At 41.8% G+C, this 24,215-nt stretch overlaps 1 protein-coding gene across 1 annotated transcript in view; it reads left to right on the top strand.

Annotated features, from left to right (window-relative positions):
* SV2C (synaptic vesicle glycoprotein 2C) overlaps nt 1-24,215 on the top strand; it is a 238,607-nt gene that overhangs the window by 107,240 nt on the left and 107,152 nt on the right. The window contains exons 3-4 of the mRNA XM_012664552.1: nt 9,702-9,882; nt 20,425-20,576. Of these exons, the coding sequence (XP_012520006.1) occupies nt 9,702-9,882; nt 20,425-20,576 (333 nt within the window). The remainder of the gene's footprint in view (nt 1-9,701; nt 9,883-20,424; nt 20,577-24,215) is intronic.

Below are 24,215 nucleotides of genomic sequence, written 5' to 3'. Positions count from 1 at the left end.
CTTCTATCTCCACTGATATCCGGTACTGATGCATTTGTTCCAGTTCCTTCCAGTCCAGCGACGTCGAGCCCTCTTGCTCCTCTCGGTTGCAGTTGCATTTAGCTCCATGCCCGCCACCCTTTTCTCACTGCCCACTCTTCTTTAATCTGTTCTCTGCTTTCGTCATTCTTAGTGGCCTCAGAGTGCTCTTTCAGACCTTGCCAGTGACCTCTTCGGGGACAAGCCCAGAGGTCTGTCCTGAGCTCTCGTGCTCTGGGCACTGTGGGACAGCCTTTCCTTTTCTCCTTTTCCTCTGAGATGCTCTCTGCTCTGCCTGGACCCTCTGCTTATTTCCTTGTCCACACTTCCTTGTCTGACTGCTTTTCCTTCTTGCCCTCTAAATGTGGCTATTCCTCAAGGGTTGACCCTTAGGTTCCTGTTCTTTCTTTCATTTATTTTTGCAGAGAAATCAATGTTCCACACAGCTCTCAACTGCCTTGCTATGCTGCCACCTCCTAAACAAGTTTCTTGTTTTCCTGCGCCCAGCCTTGGTGTTAAGCTTTATATTGCCTCTCAGATATCTCCACTGCCTGTTCAATTGTTATACATCCACTCTCAGGCAAACTTTTCTTCTAAAGCAGGGGTTGTACACTACAGGTGGTACACTACAACCTCTGCCTGTTTTTGTAAATAAAGTTTTATAGGAACACAGCATGCCTGTTTGTTTACATATTGTCAATGCCTGGTTTCATTCTGCAACGGTAGGGTTTAGTAGCTGCAATAGACTCTATATGGCCCACAAAGTCTAAGATATTTCCTATCTGGCCTTTTATAGAAACAGTTTGTCCATCCTGCTCTAAAGTGTTGGTCTGTTCGCACTAGGGCTTCAATTTCATTCATTCCCCACTCAGGAACCCATAAATGGCTCCCTGTTGTCTAGGTAAGTAATTTAAATGTGTTTGGGTTGATATTTAAGGATTTTCTTTCACTCGCCCAGCCTAATTATGCTCCTCACATGGAACCCAGCCACTCTAAGCAGGCGCCTCACTCTCCGAACCTTCCCAAGGCCTCGTGCTTCCCACCCATGCCTCGCCGAGGGCTGTGGTGGAGGCTGGAAAGTAAGCAAAGATGCCGTCCCCACTGGGCTCCAACATTCATAGTCTCCTTAGTCTTTTTGGTTTTTGAGGCTCAACTCAAGCACTGCTTCCTTCAGGAAGCATTTCCTGGTGACAGCTATATTGATCATTGCTTTATTGACTTGCGTGTATTGCCTGTTCTGCTCTATTCTGCCCTGGTCATGGAGTATAACGAGGTTTACTATGTGAACATCTTCCTCACTTGTTTAAAACATGGTCCCTCTTAGGCCTGCCCTCCTCTTGTGTTCCCTTTATCAATTGTATTACGACCCTGTCCCAAGCTGAGATCCTCAGTGTCAACTTCTCACGCATCAGTTTGTAAGAACTATGGACTTCTTTTTTTTTTTTTTGAGATGGGGTCTCACTCTGTTGCCCAAGGTGGAGTACAGTGGCGCAATATCACAGCTCACTGCAACCTCCAACTCCCAGGCTCAAGTGATCCTCCTGGCTCAGACTACTGAGTACTGGGACTACAGGCATACACCACCATGCCCAGCTAGTTATTTTTATTTTTTTGTAGAGACAGAGTCTTGATATGTTGCCCAGGCTGGTCTCGAACTCCTGACCTCATGCGATCTTCCCACCTCAGCCTCCCAAAGTGCTGGGATTACAGGTGTGAGCCACCATGCCTGGCCTGAACTGGACTCTGACTACTAAAAATGCCTCGAGCCTTCCCTGTCTTCTCCAAACCTGCTGCCCCTGCCTTAGACCAGGCAGTCATCCTTTCATCCCTGGGCTCGGAGTTGTCTGCTCAGTGATACCCCTTCGGCTGGTCTTCCTTCCAGGGCCAGGGCTAGGCGAGGAGAGTGAGGTGCCTGGGGTGCAAGAGGAAAGGAAGCACTCATGCTCAGGGTTGTGCAAGTTCTGAGTCACACCTGAGAGTGAGGCCTCCTTAAATGTGGTGCTCTAGGCACTTCAGAGGCCTCAGTGACCTGCCCTAGTCCCATGAACCCTCCCCTTCTCCCCTCCCCTCCGATTCATCTTTCTCCCTTGCACTTTATCCTCTACCAGGGGTCCCCAACTCATGGTGAGTTGTATAATTATTTCATTATAGATTACAATGTAATAATACTAGAAATAAAGTGCACAATATATGTAATGTGCTTGAATCATCTCCCCTCCCCAGTCTTTGGAAAAATTGTCTTCCACGAAACTGGTCCCTGGTGTCAAAAAGGTTGGGGACCACTGCACATGGTTGCTGAAATGATCTTTTCAGGCATAGATGGTGTCCAATCTATTTCTCAGTTGCCCAAAGGAGAGCCCAATCCTTGAGTTGACTCCAACTTGCCTTCCAGCCTCCTCTTGCCCTCTTCCTCCAACCCTGAATTCCACATTTCTATCTACCCTGAACTACCTAGGGTCTTGGAGTGCTGTGCTCTGACACACCTACCAGCCTTTGAACAGGATCTTCTTCCCTCCCTTGGAACTTTCCTTGGGGAGTTCCTTTTACCTGGAGACTTTTTATTCATTGTTCAAAACCCAGCACAACCATCATCCTCTATGTGAAGCTTCTCAGAATTCGCTAGAACTAATTAAGTAGTTTCTTCCTTTTTTCCCCTTAAGCATAATATACGCACCTTAATTATAGCACGTGTTTCATTTTGTGGTAATTAATTTTTTGCATGTTTTTCATCTCCCAAGAAACAAAGGATCAAAGCCCCAGCTTTATATTAGAATTGCTTGGGAAGCTTTTAAAAAATACTGTTACCTGAGCACTACCGCAGACCCAGAACCTCTGGATGTGGCCTTGGCATCAGGGTTTTGTTTTTTTAAAGCTCTCCAGATGATTCCAATGTGCAGCTGGAGTCTGAAACCACACTGCGCTAGGCCGTGTGAGCAGCTGCAGAGTGAAGGCTGTGTCCTGTCCACATTCGTGGGCCTCTCCTCCCTTTCTGTCCTCATGCCTCGAAAGATGCCTGGCTTGCAGCTGGAGCTTAAACAAGAGCTGTGCAACGAATGACCACCTGCTGCATTTGTTGAGTCACACTGATAGGAATTATTGAAGAACAGGCTTAGTCAATTACCACTTTTCTCCCTCAGCACTGAACTTGGAGTGGGGGAAGTTTGCAGAAACAGGGATCCCCTTGGTGTTGAACTGGTATGTGATACTCATGGTGCACCACAAGTGACTCACTTTAATGTTCTTGATTCTTAAGACTTGTTTTTTATTGCTTTGAATACCAAGGAGTCATAATTGCCTTTTGAGGGGGTGGGGGGGTACAGAGACATACATACAAAAAAAATTTTACTATTTCTTCCCCTATTCAATGAGCATACTGTATACTAGCCATTTGAGAAAAGATGTTGGATTCAGTGAGAGTGCTTTTCAGTGCCCAGGTGGACTTAGAGAGCAAGTGGCACTTGCTGCCTGGCATGGCATTACCTGCCTACAAGCAGCTAGCTTCAGCCTCTGCCTGGACTGGCAAACTTAAATGTCAGATTTTCCAAATGGAAAAGTCAGAGATGTGCCGTAGACTACATCTGATATTTACAGTTCTTTCTAGCTAAGGTGAACTGACTTTTGTTGTAAATATTCTCCCATGCAAATTAGAAAGGAGGTTGTTTCCCTTTTGTACATAGGCCTTCGATGTTATTACTTCCTTGGTTGTATTTGGTTTTGTGAAAGTCTACAGATGCATTTGAATATAAGGTGGCCCTTACCTGTGGCTACTAAAAATAGTAATTGAAAAAAAGGGAGGGCTTGGTTTTAGAAGCCTATTAATTATACATTTAAATAGTGTCAAATAGAAAAAATTTAAAAAACTAGATTACTCTTCCAGTGCTGTTTCAGGTGACTTCTTTTGAGAACTTGAACTGAGGGAGGCCAAAAGTTGTCGTTTCACGTTCTCCACCATTCCAGAGCTCCCCCTTTCTTCTTGTTTCTTTCCCATCACCATTTTTGTTTTTCCCTTCACCTCCCACCAACAGTAATATTAGTAAATGTTGCTTATTGAACAACTGTGTGTTTCACACAGTACTAAGTGCTTTATTCCATTTAATCCCTCAAAAACCCTGTGAGGTAAGTACTATTATTAGTCCCATTATACAGAGGAGGAAACTGGGGCACAAAGAAATTAAGTAACTTAGGATCCCAGAGGTAGGAACTGGTAGAGCAAGGATTCAGATCTAGGCCATCTGTTGCAAGAGCCTGGGCTCCTATCTACCTGCTTGCCTGACCCAAAGTTCAGAGTGATAAATGGTAGTGGGATAAAGAGGAAGGATACTGCATTTGATTAAAAAAATAATAATAACAGTTCTTTTTCTTCCCCCATCTCAACCCCCATTGCTTTAATAATGGGTTTACTTCTCAGCCCCTTTAATCAAGAATACACTAGAACAAGTATTGAACTCTCATGATATCATATTATCATTCCTAAGTCAGGCACAGAATTCGAAACCAGCAATGAAAAGAAATAGCAAGCTGTAGATAAAGAGGAGATGCTCCAGGCTTCTTAGCATTGGGTGGGGGCAGAGACAGCTGGAGAGGGATGGTGGCCCCTGGAATTAGTCTTCTACAGATTTTAACCCTGTGAATACAGCAGACTGTATTATTCTTTTCAACTATTTACAGAAATATCATTGCTATTCAAAAAGATTTATTATTATTTCACTTTGACTTTTAAAATTTTGTTTTAACCTAAGAAAATCCCCTTATGAAAGGTGAGTGTGATTGTTGCCTCATGGTGATTATTTATTATTAAATTCAGAATACCGCCACAAGGGAGATTTTTCATTGAAAATCAATTTATAGGCTGGGCACAGTGGCCCACACCTGTAATCCTAGCGCTTTGCGGGGTGGAGGCAGGAGAATCGCTTGAGCCCAGGAGTTTGGGATCGCAGTAGGCTACGATGACACCACTGCACTCCAGCCTGGGTGACAGAGTGAGGACCAGTCTCTTAAAAAAAAAAAAGAAAGAAATTCAATCTAAAGGGTGCATTGAATTTGCCATGGATAACTGAAGTACTTAAAACAATTTTAAAAAACCAATTGGCTAAAAGTCACTATGAGGAAAACACTATATACCATTTCCTAAAATTGTTTTGTTTTGTTTAAATGTGGTTTAAAATGGTATTTGGAGAAAAGACGTGCCCCCTTAGGGATCGTCAGAAAGAATCAAAAGCAGCTTAGCAAAGAGACAGAAATGGAAATGTGATATTTATCAGGGGAAATGAGGGTATCTTAAAGAAAATGGAACCAGCCCTCATGTTAAAAAATAGCTTAATGAGGAAGTCACACTTGAGGCACTTTTTAAAAATTATTCGTATAAATTTAGGGGATACAAGTACAGTTTTGTTACATGGTATATTACATTTTGATCAAGTCTGGGCTCTTAACGTAACCATCACCCAGATAATGTAATGTATGTTGTACCCATTATTGAGGACTCTTTGTTGCCTTCTAAAAGCCTGAGAGGTTGGACTCGCCAAGAATGGCCTTCACCAGAGCTGTGGTAGGAAGAGTAGGTTGAGTTTATTTCTCAGGTCAGATTCAACCTCCTGAAAGCTCAGTTGAATTAAAATCTTCATTAAATTCATGAAAGGATCTGAGAATCACAGCCTGCCCTCTCTAAGCATCTCTCTCCTGGAATTGAGCTGGGGGTCTGCCCCTCGTCCTGAGGAAGGCAGGTCCCAGGGGAGGTGAGCAGCTTTTAAGTCCACAGTTCTTCCTGTCTTTGGAGTGAAAATATTCTGCAGCTGGGATATCCTCCCTTCAAACACGTAGTAGCCACATGAAAACTTTAAGTAAAGACCGTATTAGAGAGGTTATCTGTTTTAGTGGAAAGTACTTTTGGACTCTAAAGTGCACACAGACCCCTTGGGGGGCTTGTTCAAGTGCAGATTTGGGGGGGTGGCCTAAGAGCCTACAAGCTCCCCACGGGGACAGTGTTGCTGCTGCGGGAGCATACATACTTTGAGGATCTAAAGACCTGATCTCAAGTTCTGGTTCCCACAACCTCAGTTTTCCCACTTGTAAAATGAGAGACGCTTTGGAGTAAGACACCTGTGGATTCCTCTGGTCAGCAGCATCGCCAGGCCTGGAGAGCAGAGAAGGCTGGTGTTTGTCCAGGGCGCAGGTCTGCGCTGAGTTTTCGAGGCCTCCCCGTGATAACACTGTGAAGGCAAAATGGGAAGGTGAACACAAACAAGGCAGGAAATACAGTTCGTACTCTGACAGTCCCAGAGTGATCAAAGTCACTCACATCATGCCTTTGCCGACATTCAGAGGTTTGGCTTTAATTGGATCACACGGTCCACAAATGAACACTCTAATTGTGCTGTGTTGGTCTCAAGTAAGCTATTGGGTAGGCTGAATGCTTTCCATAGCATGCCCAGTGGAACAGTCCAATCTCCAATACGAATCGAGCACAATCACAATAGATTATTACCTTTAGAATCTTAAACATATTTTAAACCAGAGTAGAAGTGAAGATATAGCTTGATATTACATTTTTTATGCTAACCCTGTCAGTTTTGGAGGAATTTAATGTCACCTTGAGATCTTTCTTATCCTTCAGATTTCCCTCAGATGTTCTTTTCTTACTGACATCTTCCCAGAGGCCACCTCAGAGTCAGGAGCCACCTGCCCCTCTGCTCACATTACCCCTCCTATGGAGAGCACACCTCATAGCTGGGTGCAGACTGGTTTAGTCCTGTGCGTGTTTGTGTCCCTCACTGAATTACAAGCTCCTTGAGCCACCCCAACACAGTGGAAAGAATTTGGAGGACTCGGAGCCCAGGTGCATGAGTTTAGACTTCTGCATTGTCTGTCCTGGTCATATGACCCCAGGAGGCCGTGGAAGTTTCTCAGCCTTAGTTTTCGATAAGCCACTCTCCCCAGATTGTAAACTCAGGATTGTCCTCTCAGGAGTCTGAAAATCCAAGTGTCCCCAGGGCCAGGGTGGTAGGAGGAACGTGGGAAGTGGTGGGTGCTGTAGTCTAGGGAATGGTAGGAACCTTGGTTAATCTGCCTCACCCCAGCCACTCAGATTCACTTCTTTGAACAGAATAGGGGCGAAGTCAAACAGATACTCTAATGCCCAACTAGAGACCCTGCTTTCCAACATCTGATTCCTGGTTTGCACATAATAGGGGTGCCCAAGTTGAGCTTAGCAGAAAGGACAGTGGTGATATTCAGAATAATTAATAACAAGCCAGGCACAGCCCTGGCACAGGCCTGTAGTCCCAGATACTCGGGAGGCTGAGGCAGCAGGATCCCTTGAACCCAGGAGCTAGAGTCTGGCCTGGGCAACATATCGAGACCCTGTTTCAATAAAAGGAAAAGAAAAAGAAACAAAGAATGGGCATAGCCTGGGAATCACAACAACTGTTTTGTAGCGCTAGGCATTGTCCTGCAGCACTAGGTTTTAATGCTTGATTTGCCAGATCAAGGGAAAGTTGGGGAGGGGGGCCCAATGGAGGGGCCAGGACAGTGGGGCCTGGTACATTCTAACAGAATGTCAGCCCTGAGAAAGACTTCCAGGTTTTGATCAGAAAAATATTATTTCACAACCCTGATTAGCCACTTACTGTCTGTTAGATCAAGTTGAATAACCTCTCTGAGTCTCAGTTTCCTCATCCGTGAGTGGTTAATAATACTCACTTTGTAGGATTGTGATGAGGATTAAATGAACCAATATATGGAACATTCCTCTAAGAATGCCTGGCACAAACAGACGCTCAATGAGGGGCTGTCGCTTACTGTTATCATTAGAAGATAATAAGTGATTATTGATTGAATTCAGACAGCTTGCCTCCGTATTGCCCTTGATTTTTGTAGTCAAGTAAGTATAGTGGGCCACAAGAGGTCTTGGGTTAGTGTTGCTGTCATGGCTGCTTACCCTGGGAAGTGGGGGTGTCTGTAGGAAATAAGGGTGTGGTGGTGGCAGTGACTTTGTTCCTGGGGCTGGAGCTATAAGAAAGACTCCCAAGTCTTTATATCGTAGCAGCTATAGGCTGTTCCTGATCTGTGGAAGTTCGCTTTCTGATTTGTAGACATTTTAAATATACAAATGTTATAAAGAGGAACCTTAGCTGCTGGTTATCTTCTGAGAAGCGTGAGTGGCAAACTTGAACCTATTATGCTATAAACAGGAGATGTGCTACACAGGCATTTCCCTGGGTGAATCTGTCTGCTTTTGGAATTCCTTGCATTGTGCTGACACATTCTTTAAATAGTCTCCTGGGCATGCCTTGGGTCTCATGACATGAGTAATCTCTATTGAGAAGGATGATCTGTGTATAGTCAGCCCTGCAGTCCAGAGAAAAACATGCCATCCACACCCAGGCAAAGGTTGACTGTCGCCCTCTTTGCAGTACCCCAGTCTCAATAAAGACAGCTTTTGTTTTGTCTTATTTTGCAATTGCCCCCAATATTCACCATTCATTTAGCTATCTGCAAAGCAGCATCCGCATGTTATTGATGTGAGGGTCACGAGACCTTGCCAAGCATTTTCCATTTTCCTCCATTAACTGTGTGTTTAGCAACCTAATTGGGGGTGAATGTTTAAATAGGATATTTCCCAAACTAATCTAAAGCAATTAATAAGCCAATGATTTTTTACCTTCTAACCTCCATACTACAGAGTATCTTGAATGTGCCTTTGAAAACAGAGCTTGAATGAAGCAACAGAAAAACCAGAAATGGATAAGATGAGCATCTGCTTTAGTGCCACATCCAGAAATAACAAATTTTCGTTCATTAATTATGCCCTAGACATTTTACACCCTTTTAGAAACCCTCCTAAACTAACATTTGCCACACCTAATATTATTTCATCCTGAGATAGATTCTGCACAGGGTTTGTGAGGGTCTGGTTTTTTTAGAAGAAGAAAATGAATTAGAGAATTCAAGTGTATTCTCACAGTGACGCCAAAAGAGGCATCTATCTAATGTCCAATTTTCCGTTTGTTTCCCTTAGGGATCAAAGCCAGCTATGATAAGCTTAATATTTCCCATCCTTCTAACAGCTCTTTCCCTTCTCTTTAACCTCCTGACTCCAAGAAAAAGTCTTCTCCTATGAGCAGAGTTAGAGACTATTTTTAAATTAACTCTTATAATCTCTAAACCTACCTTCTCTAGCTTCCTAGGAAGGGCCAGGGTTTTCGGGAGGGACTAGAAAGAAAGAACTCATGGAATCCTCTAGGGGGTCTTAAAGATCTGATCTTGGCCCAGGTCATCTGCTACAGGCAGAGATTTGAAGCAGGCTTGGGGGACCCGTTTTGACCTGGGAGCCCTTGATTGGTCTTGCATTTGGGCCTTGTCATGGTGCAGGCCTGAGAATCTGGACCAAAGGTGACTTGACTGTAAGTCAGACTCCAGGATTGTGACCATTTTGTCTTCTTGTGCATGAGATGATAAAGGAAATAATTTTGTATCAGCCCTTGCAATCGGTCATGATGGCCAAAGGCAGCCCACAGAGCTGCTTCCCGACCTGACAGCTGATTACTGTGTCCTGAAGGATATGTTTTTAAAGGAAACTTTCCCCATGCAAAATGCTGGAATGTATTTTGTTCCTTGTTCTTTTGCTGTTATGTGTGTCATTTACTCCCAATCTCTGATGTCTCTCTGTTTTCTGTGTGTTGCAGGCAGCATAGTGTACCTCGGGATGATGATGGGGGCGTTCTTCTGGGGAGGACTGGCAGACAAAGTGGGAAGGAGACAGTCTCTTCTGATTTGCATGTCTGTCAACGGATTCTTTGCCTTCCTTTCTTCATTTGTCCAAGGTTATGGCTTCTTTCTCTTCTGTCGCTTACTTTCTGGATTCGGGTAAGGTTTTCTCCTTCATATTTTATAGTAATGTGTTTATTTTTCATAATTGAACATGTTCTCCGCTCTAGAGAACCTCATTACCAGAAAATTATCCCTTAACACATGTCTTTCCCAATCTTTGTGTCAGCCTTAGGAGCCACAATGATGGTTCTGAGAAATATAATTATCCACCTTTAAATCCAGGAGAAAAGGGAACACACACTGATATTCTCATAGCTGATTGTTCTAATGTTTTAATTCTAGGAAATGGGTATTGTTTTAAATGGAACACTGTTTCTATAGCAAGACATATTCATACATGTATGTTTCTTCTGAAAATTTAATTTAAGCAGGAAGTAGCTCTGCTCCTACCTATTATGAACTAGTTAAATGTTCAAACCATTCAAGCATGCTCTTAAATCCAGGATTAGAGTATCTCAAATAAATGTGGTTTTATTGATCTATGCTAACCTAACAGATTTAACTAGGTAGAAAGTCTCCTTGGGACATGATAGCCTCTGTTTGCAAGTTCCTGACTTCTGTTGAATGATCAGAAGTTGTGCTATTAGCCAAGTGCAGTGGCACAGTAAAGCCAATGATGTAGTCATTTTCTTTAAAGAGCTTAAGACACTTATTACTATACTAAGTGAATCCATAAGCTTAGGAAAACCCAATAGCTCAATTAGGAAAGTATGAGAAACTCTGCTTTAATAAGGAAAAAAGTAGTTAAAATATAAAATGTCTGATTCACGCTTGAGAACTTAGAGACATTCTTTTCAAGGTGTCTAGCATAAAATGAATCTATAAATATGATATAAAATTTTTAAAAATAAATGAAAATGAGGGAGATCGGGCTGTGTTATGAATTTGAGAAGCTACCAGTTGTGGCTGTTGATGATACAACCTCACAACCTACAGAGCAGAACACAGTTTTGTGAAAAGAGAAGGTTAGAGGACTACAGCATGTCTTTCTTAATTACATAGAGTAGTACTTCCTATGCTCCTCATATGCTACATTCCACACGTGTTGACCACTTAGCAAATATTTGGCTAACTTGCACAAATTTCAGGAGCTTTCCTTAGAGTGAAGACAATGCATTCCCGTAAAACAAGATGGTTGGAAAATTTGGGAAAGTGTAAACTATTTTGTCCTTTGGGAAAAAATGATCAGAATCAATCATTTGCTTTGCAGCGATGGGGGGTGGTCCTTTCCTTGGCAGGGCACCCCTCGGTGCTCAGTCTGTGAGATTGGCTGCATACCCTGCTGACTTGGGGAGGCATTTGGACTCACAGGGCTGCAACAGACCTAAATGTTGAATGAATGGAAATACCTGAGGAAGAATAGGTGTTATGTGGGTCTGTTTGTTAAAGGACCTTCTCAGTGAGTAGGTCCATAGGATAAGACATTCTTGCCACCAGGAAAGGCCAAGGCTTCCTTCTCCCTTTTATTATCTACTTCATACCACTGGCCTGTCAGGAGAAGGCTGACAGCCTAGGAGCTGGACTTTCCAGTCCTTTCAGTTTGCAATCTACTCTGGGAAACTTCAGCAGTATCCAAAGACTCAAAAGTACCTGACTGTGGTCAAATTATTATAGCAATTTTAATGGCCAATCTGGATTGTGACATGATCAACCCAATTGAATGTAGAGAAAAAATAACAGTATGATGGCTGCAAAATAGTCCAAACCAATGGACTGTCCAGAAGCTAATTCAAGGGTGATATAGAAGCAGAGACAACTTAGGTATATTCTTATTATCATCCTCATCCCTATTGCAGACAAATCATATATCTTTTAGCCTGCAGGTCAGGGCTGCTGATCTCTAATTAACATAATTTACCTGGCAAAGCTCAGGCTGTGTCTGGCTAACTCAGCTAGGCTCTGTAAATTGTGGTACCTGAGGCTACAGCACTGTGCCTTTGTGAAGTTGGCACAGGACTGGGAACCAGGAAATCCAAGTGTGCCCTGCCCCTGCCCTTGACTGTGGGACCTCGGGAAGATCACTGAGCTCTCCAGCCTGATTGTTCTTTTGATCTAGTCTGGCGCAGTGGTACATACCTGTATTCCCAGCTACTCAAGAGGTTGAGGATGGAGGATTGCTTGAGCTTAGGAGCTCAAGGCTGTAATGTGCTATGATCAGGCCTGGGAACAGCCACAGCACTTTACCCTGGGCAACATAGTGAGACCTCATCTCTAAAAAATAAAAATAGCCAGGCATGACGGCTCCCACCTGTAGTCTCAGCTACTTGGGAGGCTGAGGTGAGAGGATCGTTTGAGCCCAGGATTCTGAGGCTACAGTGAACTATTGAGATGTGATCACACCACTGCACTCCAGCCTGAGCAACAGAGTGAAACCCCATCCTTAAAAAAAAAAAAATTGAAAAAATAAAGTAAAATTTTAAAAAAGAATAGACTGACTTGCAGGTATGTATGGCAATTGTCTAGTTAATCATGAAGTGAAATAAATAGGAAGTCTGCTAAATTCTTACTTGATCTGTACAAGCAAAGTTCTATGTCAAGTGAACAAACATCTAACTTGAGTCATAAAAACAGTGAGTCATGGCCCCTCAATTAATTCCCAGACTGGAGCCAGTTTACGGACCTAGACCAATGGAATGAGGCTGGGTCCCCTTGAGGAAGGACCCCTATATACTGCCAAGAATTTATACTGTTAATTTCTTTTCCAGCCCTCCCCAAAAGGACCTATGGCCTTTTAACAGATGAGTGTGCATAGGGGGAGAGGAATAATCAGACTTCTCAGAATTTATGGACACTGGGTCTGAAGTGACACTAATTCCAAGAGACTCAAAACATCACTGTGGTCCAGCAGTCAGCATTGGGGCTTATAGAGGTCAGGTGGTCAATGCAGTTTTAGCTCAAATCTGTCTCACAATGGGCCCACTGAGTCACTGAATCCATCCTGTGCTCACTTCCCCAGTTTTGGAATGCATAATTAGAATAGACCTACTCAGCAGCTGGCAGAATCCCCAAATTGGTACAGCGCCTATCCACCAGTTCCATTTACTGGGAATTTTAGAGCACACAGGAAGTTCTAGGTCAGGAAGTCCAAACACTTCTTTTTGCAGATGGAAGTTCAGTAGTGGAGCCAGTAATGATTCAGCTACGACTGAAGTTGGAATGAAGTCCCTTTTAACTTGCAACTCTATAAATAAGTAAACTGTGCATTCTGAATGCAAGTTTTAGGTGTCTTCAAGTTGGTTTTATTGCAAATGCCTCAGGTTTCCAGTTGCTCTATCTTATTTCATTGCTGAAGCATCATTAGCAGCATTGTTTCTGCGTATAAAGGGGACTGGAGGGAGATCTTGTTTTAGACTGGGTTAATGATTTTGTTGTCTCTAAATGTGCTTTCCTCTTAATTCACCATACCAAGTCATGAGTGTATCTTCTTAGAAACACAAATATGTCTAGCTGTCATATTGTGTGGACTTTAAATATTTATTCAGTACAAAGAATGATTTTTCTGCCCAGGGTCAACAGTGTTTTGTAGGAATGAGGAATAGGGCATCACCAATTAGTCATCTGTCTCTCACTTTCCTAAATGAATCTCACACCAAGAAACAGACACTTTCCTCCCCTCTTTTGTTACAGAAAATTAGAAAGATAGGAAATGGAGTTGGCATCATTGATTCATTTTCATTTACCCCAGAATTAAATTATTTGTATCCAGTCACTGTTAATTAGGGGAATTATAATTCTTTGGATGCCAGGCAATATCAGAGTTGGGAGCTCCTCACTGAGGGCCTGGCACTGCTAAGCATGAAGGTCAGAGGCAAAACATAACCGCCCAAGAAATTAAAATGAAATTTCAATGTGTCTGTATATTGTAAGTGAAAGGATAGTCATTTCTCCTTCCGTGAATGGAGCCTGACAAATGCATGCTTCATAGCTATTTGCAGTATTCATTCATTAACTATATTAAGTTATAGTAAGAATACCTTTGGCTCTGTAGAAATGATCACCATTAACTGAATTCTTCAAAGTACTTTGTATATAACATCTTGTTTATTTTCATAATTGTTTTGAATAATTAGGTACGCAAAAATATTATGCCTCTTTTTTTAAATTAGGAAATTGAGACACAGATAAATTACTTTCAGATGTTCAACAGACCCCTAGGTCTTCTGATTTTTAGTCTGATTCTGAACTATAAAGTTTTCCCTTTGAAGTAGTTTTTCTTATACATCCTCATAATGATCATCGCCATCTTTATTCTTGGCAACTTTTAGGTGCTGTGAGAATGCATCCTTCCAAATCTCTCAATGGCTAGATAATTTTTTTTCAAGACAACATTAGAGTCCTGGTCTAGGACTACACCACTTCCCACAGTGGCACCGGATCTGCTACCGCGGATATGTAGACTTCCAAACAGGAGGTTTGGGGACTTAGGGCCCCGATCAGGTTGCAAACAAGGGCTGGGGGAGTTGAACTGAAGCTGTTTTCTTAACAATGCACTGTTTTTACCCAAATCATATATTTACAGATCAATATTTCTTAAATAACCAAGTTTTCTACCAATTATTCTATTAATAGTTTACATAATATTGAGAAAATAACAACTTCCCATATTAATATTTGAATTGTGTCATTGGAGATTGGAGGACTAAAGCTACCTAAAGCATCCATCTTTTAGCATTGCCACCAGGCATAGAAGTTTCCTGCTCTTGATTTGACAGTGGGCTCACTTACCAGTAAGCGCATTAAGTGTTTTTCTCCTAACTATTTCCATTTTGATTACTGATAACAAACACATGCTTTCCAATCAATACAGCAACCTTATTTTCTGTGCCAGTCCAGCCTATTCAGAGACTGTTAGGTCTGTGCTCTTTCATCTAAGCCTCTGAAAAACCTCCCCAGGGCCTGTGCTTCTACTTACTTTCATGAAGCATAAGACACTGAAAGGTCCATCTTCGGGGCTGTTGCTTTAATTCCTTATTTCTGGGTCCCATTTAAAATGAAAAGGATTGGTTCTGAAGTGCTATGCAATTTGCCTGGCAATTCAGTGTCTTCCTTTTTGTTGATTCTGAGTAAGGATTAAAAGGATATTTTTCATGCAAGTTATTTGTAATTGTGATTCCCAGCATAGACTAGACCATTCACTATTCTTTTTATAAGCCCGTAATACTTGTCTTACTAAAAGCTGCCGGAGTCAGCTCTTGGTGGACTCAGCCCTCTCTGCTTATTATCTGTATTGAACACTTGACTTCGCAATGATTATTCAACTTTCTCCTTAATCATGTTCTTGCATAATGCCCCATTTTCCAATGGAAACAGGAAATGGAAGATTGAGGTAAAGGACTGCTTGACAATCACATGGTGAAGTAAGTTGGAATGAAATGATTCTTTGTTACGTGCTCACTGGAGAATTAAAGCAGAATAGAATTACACAGTGGAATCCCTCCTCAGGACAAGAAGTCATCAGACATTCCATAATTTCTCCCCTAAAATGTCATTCTCCGAGTCATTTTAAGTACAATTACTCCTTTTATCTATCCCCTCCCTTTTTCATTGCAGAAACCTGAACCCTTCTCCATCTTTGAACAGCCAGCATAAATCAGTATGATGAGTGTATTAGTCCACTCGCGCTGTTATAAAGGAAATGCCTGAGGCTGGGTAATTTATAAAGAAAAGTGGTTTATTTGGCTCACTGTTCTGCAAGCTGTACAAGAGGCATGGCACCAGCATCTGCTTCTGGTGAGGCTTTCAGGGAGATTCTAATCAAGGTGGAAGGTGAAGGAGGAGCAGGTATGTCACATGGTGGGAGAAGGAACAAAGAGAGGAGGAGGTACCAGGCTCCTTTAAACAACCAACTCTCCAGCGAACTAATTAAAGGGAGAACTCACTCATTGTCATGGGTGGGGCACTAAGCCATTCATGAGGGATGGGCCCCCTGCCCCACTGTGACCCAAACACCCCCCCCACCAGGCCCCACATTCACTGGGGATCAAATTTCAACATGCCATTTGGAGGGGCCAAACATCCACACCGTATCAGTGAGGTACAGGGACAAATCATCCACAACTGGGTTGCCATCTGAACTGGAGCAATACGAGGTGTGCCTGGGAAATTTGCAGGAGTTGGGACAGGCAGGCTTCCCAGCTTCTCAGTGAGGTTTGTGCAGACAGCAGTACTCGGCCCCTCTCATACTGCTGCGCTACGCTGGTACAACTTACGTGCCTCACACTTCCCGACAGAGGATAGATTTTGTCCATAAAGATAACACATTCTTTGCCTTACATGTCTATCTAACTTGCCTTAGATTATTGAGGAAAATAAATATGTTTCATGATATTTACGAGACGGCTAGGACTGAGTCACGTGCAGGCCTAGCGAGGTATCCTGTGCGCATGGGCGTGCACATGTGCACTCGGGGCGGGGGAGGCGGTGTCCTAATTTATTCTAGAAATGTGTTTAATACAGAATATTTTAGTTTCTTTATAGTTCTGTAATGATAGTTGCAAAAACCTGAAATTAATATTTACTTAGAGAATGACCCCAACACTGAAATTCCAAATATTAACATTCTATTTCATTTATGTAAATTCAATTATTTTGAATCTGACTAATCTACCAATATAGAGTGTGGGTTTCAATTGTTATTCCTTCTGTACCTCCTATTACTAAGAAGAATTAAGATTTGACTGTTTTAAATAGCTAATGAAATGGGCTTAATATCCAATACTGGGAAAAATTATTTATAAACCGCTCGGATCTCATTGCTTCATTTATGTAAACATTCCATCAAAAATGAACTTAAAAAAATGAACCTGAGCAGATTTCAACAGTAACTAACTGATCATTATATAATGAGCAATAAGATGTCCACGTTTTCTGGATTTGAGGCTGTGTTACCCGTGAGGTAAAGTGAAAAATGATTTTGTGCCTTATATTATGGATTTTTATATAAAACCAATTATATTTTCCACATTAAGTCCCCATTTCAAGAGTTTCTCAACCTTAGCACTACTAATATTTTGGGCTAGATAATTCTTTTTGGTGAGGAGCTGTGCTGTTCATTGTAGGATGTTTAGCAGCGTCCCTGGCCTCTACTCGCCAGATGCCAGTAGCACCCCCTGAGTTACGACCACTAAAAATGTCTCCAGATGTTGCCAGGTATCTACAGGGGATGGAGGTGGGGCACAAAATCAGCTCTATTTAAGATCTGTTGATATATGGGATTTGAGGGCTGCCATTTAAATATTTTTTATCTCTTCACATATTCTCAGAAATTATATCTTAGTGAAATAAACAAACAAAACAACAAATATTGAGAATAGTAATGGGAAACTTCTTTTTTTATTTATAAGATTTGAGGGCCGGGGAGTGGCAGCTTTTTCTTATCTTCAAGAGTTATCGTAGGAACCAAATTATATTGTAAGAGACATGAAAGCTCTTGCTTTATGTCTTGTCTAGATATTTTTTTATATAATTACAGCATCTGCAACATTTTTATGAAAGGCACACAGGTGTCACAGACACTCCTGGAGTGCCCAGTGGGATTGCCCAGTGTCCTCTGACCAGTTCCAAGTGAACTCTCCCCATGAGAAGGACCATCAGGGCATCTGGTCAAGGAGTGAACATAGCAACTAAGGCAAGAGTCACTCAGGAACTCTTTGGGGGCTCCACTGCTGTCAGAACTTCCAGTCCAGCACCCTCAACTTCTTTTATGGTCATATTGACCCAGGAAGTAAGGTGCATGTTTCTATTCATTAGAGATGGTTAAGTCATCAGAACAGATTACTCCAGGAGACGTGATGTGCCAACTCCAACACTGGAGAGTCTGTGAAACTCAGTTATTTTGAGTAAACACTTAGTGCATGTCCACTGGACCAGGTAATGGGATTCAAATATGAATATAGTCCCCACCTTCAAGGAGCTGATGGGGTGTGAAACACCAGTAATAGTAATAGTAATAGTTTTTTTCTCTGCTTAAAGGATGTCATAGTAAGATGAGGAGTAATGTTTTCACCCAAATAGATGATCAGCCCACAAGAAGAAACGTGAAAGCTTGGGTTGTTTTACAGATCTCTGAGTCTAAAGAACTTTGCAAGGATTTAAATAGAATCCTTCACCAATTCTGCAGACTCACTTATTCCTTAGTATTAGAGCTCTTTGCAGTCTGCTTTATTGATACAAATAGAAATTGAGAGACGTCCATGCAAAAATAACCACTTTAAAAAGAGGCAGTGAATTAAAATCAGCTGGATTGCTTATAAACCCCTAAAAGTTGGTATTTTCTCATGCAACAATGATTTGTTTAAAACTAACAGGCAAGTCTACAGTCTTCCACTGGAAACTTTAGCCACACTGGAGTACACTTATCTTGGTTCAGAGGGACTGGCAAATCTTGACATGCAGTCTTGCCTTCACAAAGTGTGAGTTTTAGCTATTACATATAGAATATTCTCCATCCTGATGAAACATTAATTAGGATGTGAAAAGTCAGTAAAAACTAGGACTCTTTTTATGCATCAAAAAGTGAAGTAGGGAACTGGGATTTCATGGTGCAGAGGGTTGAATTTTTCACATCAAATGAAAAAAAAGGAATAGCATTAAATGATTTATGACACAGACATTTTATTTCCCAATAAAAATTGTGTTTTATAATGAAACCATTTAAAATCTGCTCAAAATATTGTTGAATTTTTAAATTCAACTATTAATAGCTATTCATGGTATGAGCTCCTCAAGAAACTAGGCACGAGAACCGTGTGAGTCTAATATGGTCTGCTCCAGAGCCAGCTCTGAGCGCCCACCACATGAATGTGTTTCTTGTTTGAGGGTTTGGTTGATGGACATAGACCTGGTTGGCTGCCTTGTGTGATGATGCTAAATCACCATGTGCTACATTTGAAGACAGTGGAGTCATACCTCTAGGAATTTTAGGTAGAACCACTGCTATCATAGCCCAGAGAAACAGATATAGATGCTTTAAGTTTGTGAATTTTAAACTCCTTGAACAGCAACTCCCACTAAGAAACATACTGTGACCCATTGTACATTACATATCTGTATATTACACATTATAAATATGTTTATAACACAAACAAAAATGTCATGAAATGATGCTTATGCTTATCCTTGTTACTTGTGTTGCACTTAAATATTTTCACCACTATCTCATTTTTTTAAATGCTGTTTACAGCTACTAAATTCATTTTGCAACCCACAGATCGAAAACACTAGCCGAAGTGGTCTGCCCATATCCACTGATGGATAACTATAGCATCACTTTAGTCAGGGGCAAACATATGAAATTGTGCCATATTTTAATGTACCAGCTGATGCAGAATGACATTGTAAATCCTGTGGTTTATTTGGTACATCCAGTTTGCTGCAAAAATGGCCTTTCCCTAAATTGCATTTGTTAAGGTCACTGCCAGTACTTCCTTATCATATCAAAGGCTCCAAGAAAATCAGTTATTGCCAAATGGATAAACACAGTTCTCCTTGACATCAAATCTGCATGAAATGGCAATAGTCATTTACCTTACAGAAATCTGAACATAAATGAGTCAGTACATACTTCTTAGCTATTAGATTAGGTGTCATCTCGGCAACCTACTTACATTGTACAACTTTTTAAAACATATTTATTTTAAGAATTCACATATTGTTTGCAGTGATAGTAATATTTTTTCATACTACTTTACTTTTTAAGACAGTGGTTCTCAAAACTTTAGGGTGAAGACCTATTTGAAATTCTGGTGAAATCTACGACCCATCTCCCTAGAATGAACAAAATTTTGATTCCATAGACCCTTGTTTGAGAACCCGTAACCTGAGTACAGGTCACTGTTTGTGTCATCTCCCCAGAGCTCAGTCAGCAGCTCTTATAACTAGCTCCTACTGGAAGGAAACATTGTATTAATACTCTGTTCTGTTGGTATCTAAACCACTAGCTCCTTATTTGGTTCTACCAGTGTCCCTTTCACATGTACTCATTCAGAAACAATATCTACTGGATTGGGACTAGAGCTGTTCTAGGAAGTGACCCCATTGGTCCTGTGTTTGTCAACACATCAGCCTGATTGGGTGCAAGACCAGCTGCTGTGGGGTAGCAGTGAGCAAGAATAGATCACGAGAGGTGTTTGAAGCTGTTTCCAAATCCCTACATCATATGTAGAACATGGTAGGGCTTTATAAAAAGCCCTCTTTTTAAAAATGTGTTACTTAAATTTTTCACTAAATTATACTGAATTATTGCAATTTTTGATATATGTCACATAGAACATTCAACACTGAGCAGAAAACCCGTCCGAATCTCAAGGTAAGCTCTATAAACCACATGAGAAGGGCACCACTACCACCTTTTGGCAATGTAGCTTAATTGCAGGTTCAAGTTTTTGGAGGGATAATAAACCTACATTAAACATGAAGACTGTAATTTTAAAGGTATGAAATGATAGGAACTATACCTTCCTTGATATTCTGGGATAGGAAGAGAGCCTGTCATGTCAGGGCTTGCTTTGGTTCTGCCCTTTGCATCTCACATTAGCTGTCCAGGCCCCAACTTCACGTATTCTCTGTACCTCTTGGCAGGATTGGAGGAGCCATTCCCACCGTGTTCTCCTATTTTGCTGAGGTACTGGCCCGGGAGAAGCGAGGGGAGCATCTGAGCTGGCTTTGCATGTTCTGGATGATCGGCGGCATCTACGCCTCTGCCATGGCCTGGGCCATCATCCCGCACTACGGTAAGAGGCTGGCCTGGCACCAGCCAGGTTGGCACTTGGTCTTGCTTCAGCCTCCATTCCCATCTCTTTCCTCTATTCTAAGTGCTGGTTTGAGAACAACACTGTGATAGTCATGTTTCTCTCTTTCATGGTGACCAGTTTTCCCCCTTATACAGAGATCTGTGTAAAGTCAAACAGTTTAAATGAATATAATAGGGGAAAAAAACTATTTTTATCTACTGTACTCTCATAACACTTCTGGTCACCAAAATGTGTAGGTGTTTTTCCCCACCAATCAGTTCTCTAATAACTGGATATCCTACAATTTAACTGAATTCTGACACTATATTACCTGGGGTTACAGTCAGATCCCCAGATGAAGAGCTCAGTCCCACCAGAGTTCCCCCTACTTCAGATGCCAATTGCACGTCCAGGCCTCCAGAACTTCTAACAGACCAGCTATAAATTGGGGGTTCCCATGACTCCCCTCCTCAGGTTTGATCATTTGCTAGAATGGCTTGCAAAACTCATAGAAACACTTAACTTACATTTACCAGTTTGTTGTAAAGGATATTACAAAGGATACAGAGGAATAGCCAGATGAAGAGATACACAGGACAGATATGTGGCAGGGGTGAGGAGCTTCCATGACTGTCCCAGGCTCACTACCCATCAAGCATCTCCATGTGTGTTCAGCAACCCAAAAGTTCTCCAAATCCCGTAGTTCAGGGATTTTTATAGAGGCCTCTCTATAAAAATCACATAGGCATGCTCAATTATTAACTCTATCTCCAGCCCCTCTCCCCTTCCCAGAGGATGGGGGGTGGGGCTGGAAGCTCCAAGTTTATGATCATGGCTTAGTCTTTCTGGTGACCAGCTCCCATCCAGGAACCCAGCAAGAGTCACCTTATTAGAACAAAAGATGTTCCTATCACCCAGGAAATCCCAAGGGATTAGGAGCTCTGTATCATGAACCAGGGATGAAGACCAACAAAGATGTTTCTCACTATAAATCACAATATCATAGTACTACTATATTTTTCTATTTTCAAGGCCATGATTTTAATTTGTTTCCTATGTGCTATCAACTCTGGAGCCTCCCCGCCGACCCTCTAGCCTAAGTGGAGGTGAGAGACACACAGATCACCATCAGCATATAAGGCAGCATGGCTTACAGTTGTTCTTGGGACTGTCATACATGTCAGACAAGTGCCTTTATTCATCCCCTCTGACCCCAGTCCAAAGCTCAGCCTGGTGTCAGCCCCACCTCTTCCAGCACTCAGAACCGGGATGGGAGCAGGAAAAATCCTGGCTTCTCATGGACCACAGATATGCAGAACTTCAGAGGTGACTCTACCTGTCCATGCTTCCCAAATCCCCTCCCTAGTTTCTCCTAAGCACTTACTGTTCCTGCCACCCCAGAGTTCTTACAGATTTCGTGTTTCTGGGCAACATCCTCATCCTCAGAAGCCAGAAACTCCGAGTGGCTTCGCCCATGAGCAGTGAAATGCAGGGAGAGGTCAATAGAATCTGTGAATCCAATTCAGTGTACAAGGAAAGGGGAGGGAAGTGCTCTGGTTACATTTGTGTGTGTGTGTGTATGCAAGCAGACTAAAGTTTGCAAAATAGGAATACTATATAAATTAAAATCACATGTGACTTCAAAAACTCACTCTGCTTTATCTAAAATCTGATCAATCTAAAAAATTAGATTTCAAAAACTCACTTTAGGTCATTTTTCGATTTTTGTGCTTTTGTTTTAGAACAGAGCAATTTTTCATTATAAAGCATAGCTCTGTTAGGAAACAACCTGAGTGAATGTGACTCATTGCTAAAATCAGACAGAGACTTTAGTATTCAGATGCATCATAATTTGTTTTACCATACTGCTTGGTGATGTCATACTCTTTCTTTTGATAAACCTAAAAAGTTACATGAAAACCAAAATTGTGTTTTACAAGAAGAAGAACAAGACATAAAGAATTGGTTACTTGGCCTGAAGAGAAGTTTTCTTGGCTGAACATTTAAGTTGAGTTTGAGGTGCCAAGCTCAAGTGATGAGTTTCTCATCTTTAGACCCTTTGGTCGCTTCTGCGCCAGAGATGCCCTCATACGACAGGTCCACATACCCACCATGAGGCTTGCCTTCTGTCACCATCTGAGGAATTAAAGGAGGTTTTTCTCCTTTGTCTATAACCTGAGGACCTCAGCCACCCTCAGCACCTTCCTCTATAGAACAGCATCTAACTTATGCTTCACTCAGCTTGTGGTTCCAATGGAGAAGACACTCAGGAATTGCTGTGTAAGAACTATGTTTAAGGAGGTGAAAAGGAAATGCAGAGCTCAGGCAGAGTCCAGCTTGACCTATCTTTACTCCCAGAGACGCCACTGGTCCTGGTCCGTCCACAGGCAGTCTTGGTGCAATTTATTAATAAAACAAAGGGTCCCCTCCAGGTGAATGCACTTGCCATCTCTGCCAGGTATTTGCACAGGGCTCAACTTGACAACTTTACGCAACAGCTGGACTACTTATTTTCTCTCTCTCTCTTTTTTCTTTGTTTCTTGAGTTTTGGATTATTTCTTGGCCTGCCGACAAGTCAGTCTTGTTCTCTGTTCAGCCTCTGATGACAACATAGCTTCATGGCTCCCTGGATTCATGGCCGCACCCTTCCTGGTCTTCTCTTCCCATCACATTGCTCAGAACTTTGCCTGCTGGCCTTCTTAAACTCATAACTCAAACTGGCTTCTGCAGTCTGCATGTGTTCACCAAGCCTGGGCATGATTGTTTTTATTTTTGGTTTTTTCTTACTGGGGATTTGGTTCCTCAGACTCTGCCCTTCACACATCCCTGCCCTTGAACTGTGGTTGGCTCCACATTTTTTCTCTTATCTTGCCAGTGGTCAGTCAGTGGCTCACCCACAAGGAATAAGCATGATTTCCACCTTTATTTTTCCAAAGTACATATAAGGTAATTCTTGTTTGTAGCAAGAAGGGCTAATTATTATATAACTGGAATGAGGGAAGGTTGGGAATCATAAACAATGCATGAAAAGTTACAAAACAATCACAACACAACAGAATTCAGTGTCTGAGGCTGACATCAACTTTTATGTTGACGGTACCTTGAGAAATAACGACCTGGTTAGGAAATCGGTAACATAAAATATTAAAACCTTATACCCTTGCTTTGTTGAAGGTTTTCCATGGCCGGAACTGTGGCAAAAACAACAAATTATTTCAATCAATCCTGTCTGCAGATTAGAATTAACAGAAGAGGTCTTTTAAAATGCCCTTGCTGTTATACTCTTACAACTTGAAGAGTTTCAATTTTTTTTTAAAGTTTAACTTTAAAAATCCTATGCTGAGGCTTCTGGAGTAATAATGATGCTCTATCTATATATCTTAATCTAGAGGGGGTTCTTCTGGGATATTCACTTGTATTAATAAAAATCATTAAGCTGCGTGCTTAAGATTTGTGCATGTTACTATATGGACGTTATACGTTTTCACAAACACTTTTTAATAAGTTTACCACTTTTCCCACACCCTGAAAATACCCATGTTTGGGTCCTACCCCAGATCAATCAAATCAGATTCTCTGAGCTGGGACTCAGTATACAGAGTTTTAATTCTTTTTTTTTCCAGCTTCATAGAGGTATGA

The sequence above is a fragment of the Propithecus coquereli genome, unplaced genomic scaffold (genome assembly GCF_000956105.1).
Source record: "Propithecus coquereli isolate 6110/MARCELLA unplaced genomic scaffold, Pcoq_1.0 Scaffold9, whole genome shotgun sequence".
Classification (NCBI taxonomy): domain Eukaryota; kingdom Metazoa; phylum Chordata; class Mammalia; order Primates; family Indriidae; genus Propithecus; species Propithecus coquereli.
The sequence above is the reverse complement of the archived record's forward strand: the minus strand, read 5'-3'. Positions and strand labels throughout refer to the sequence as shown.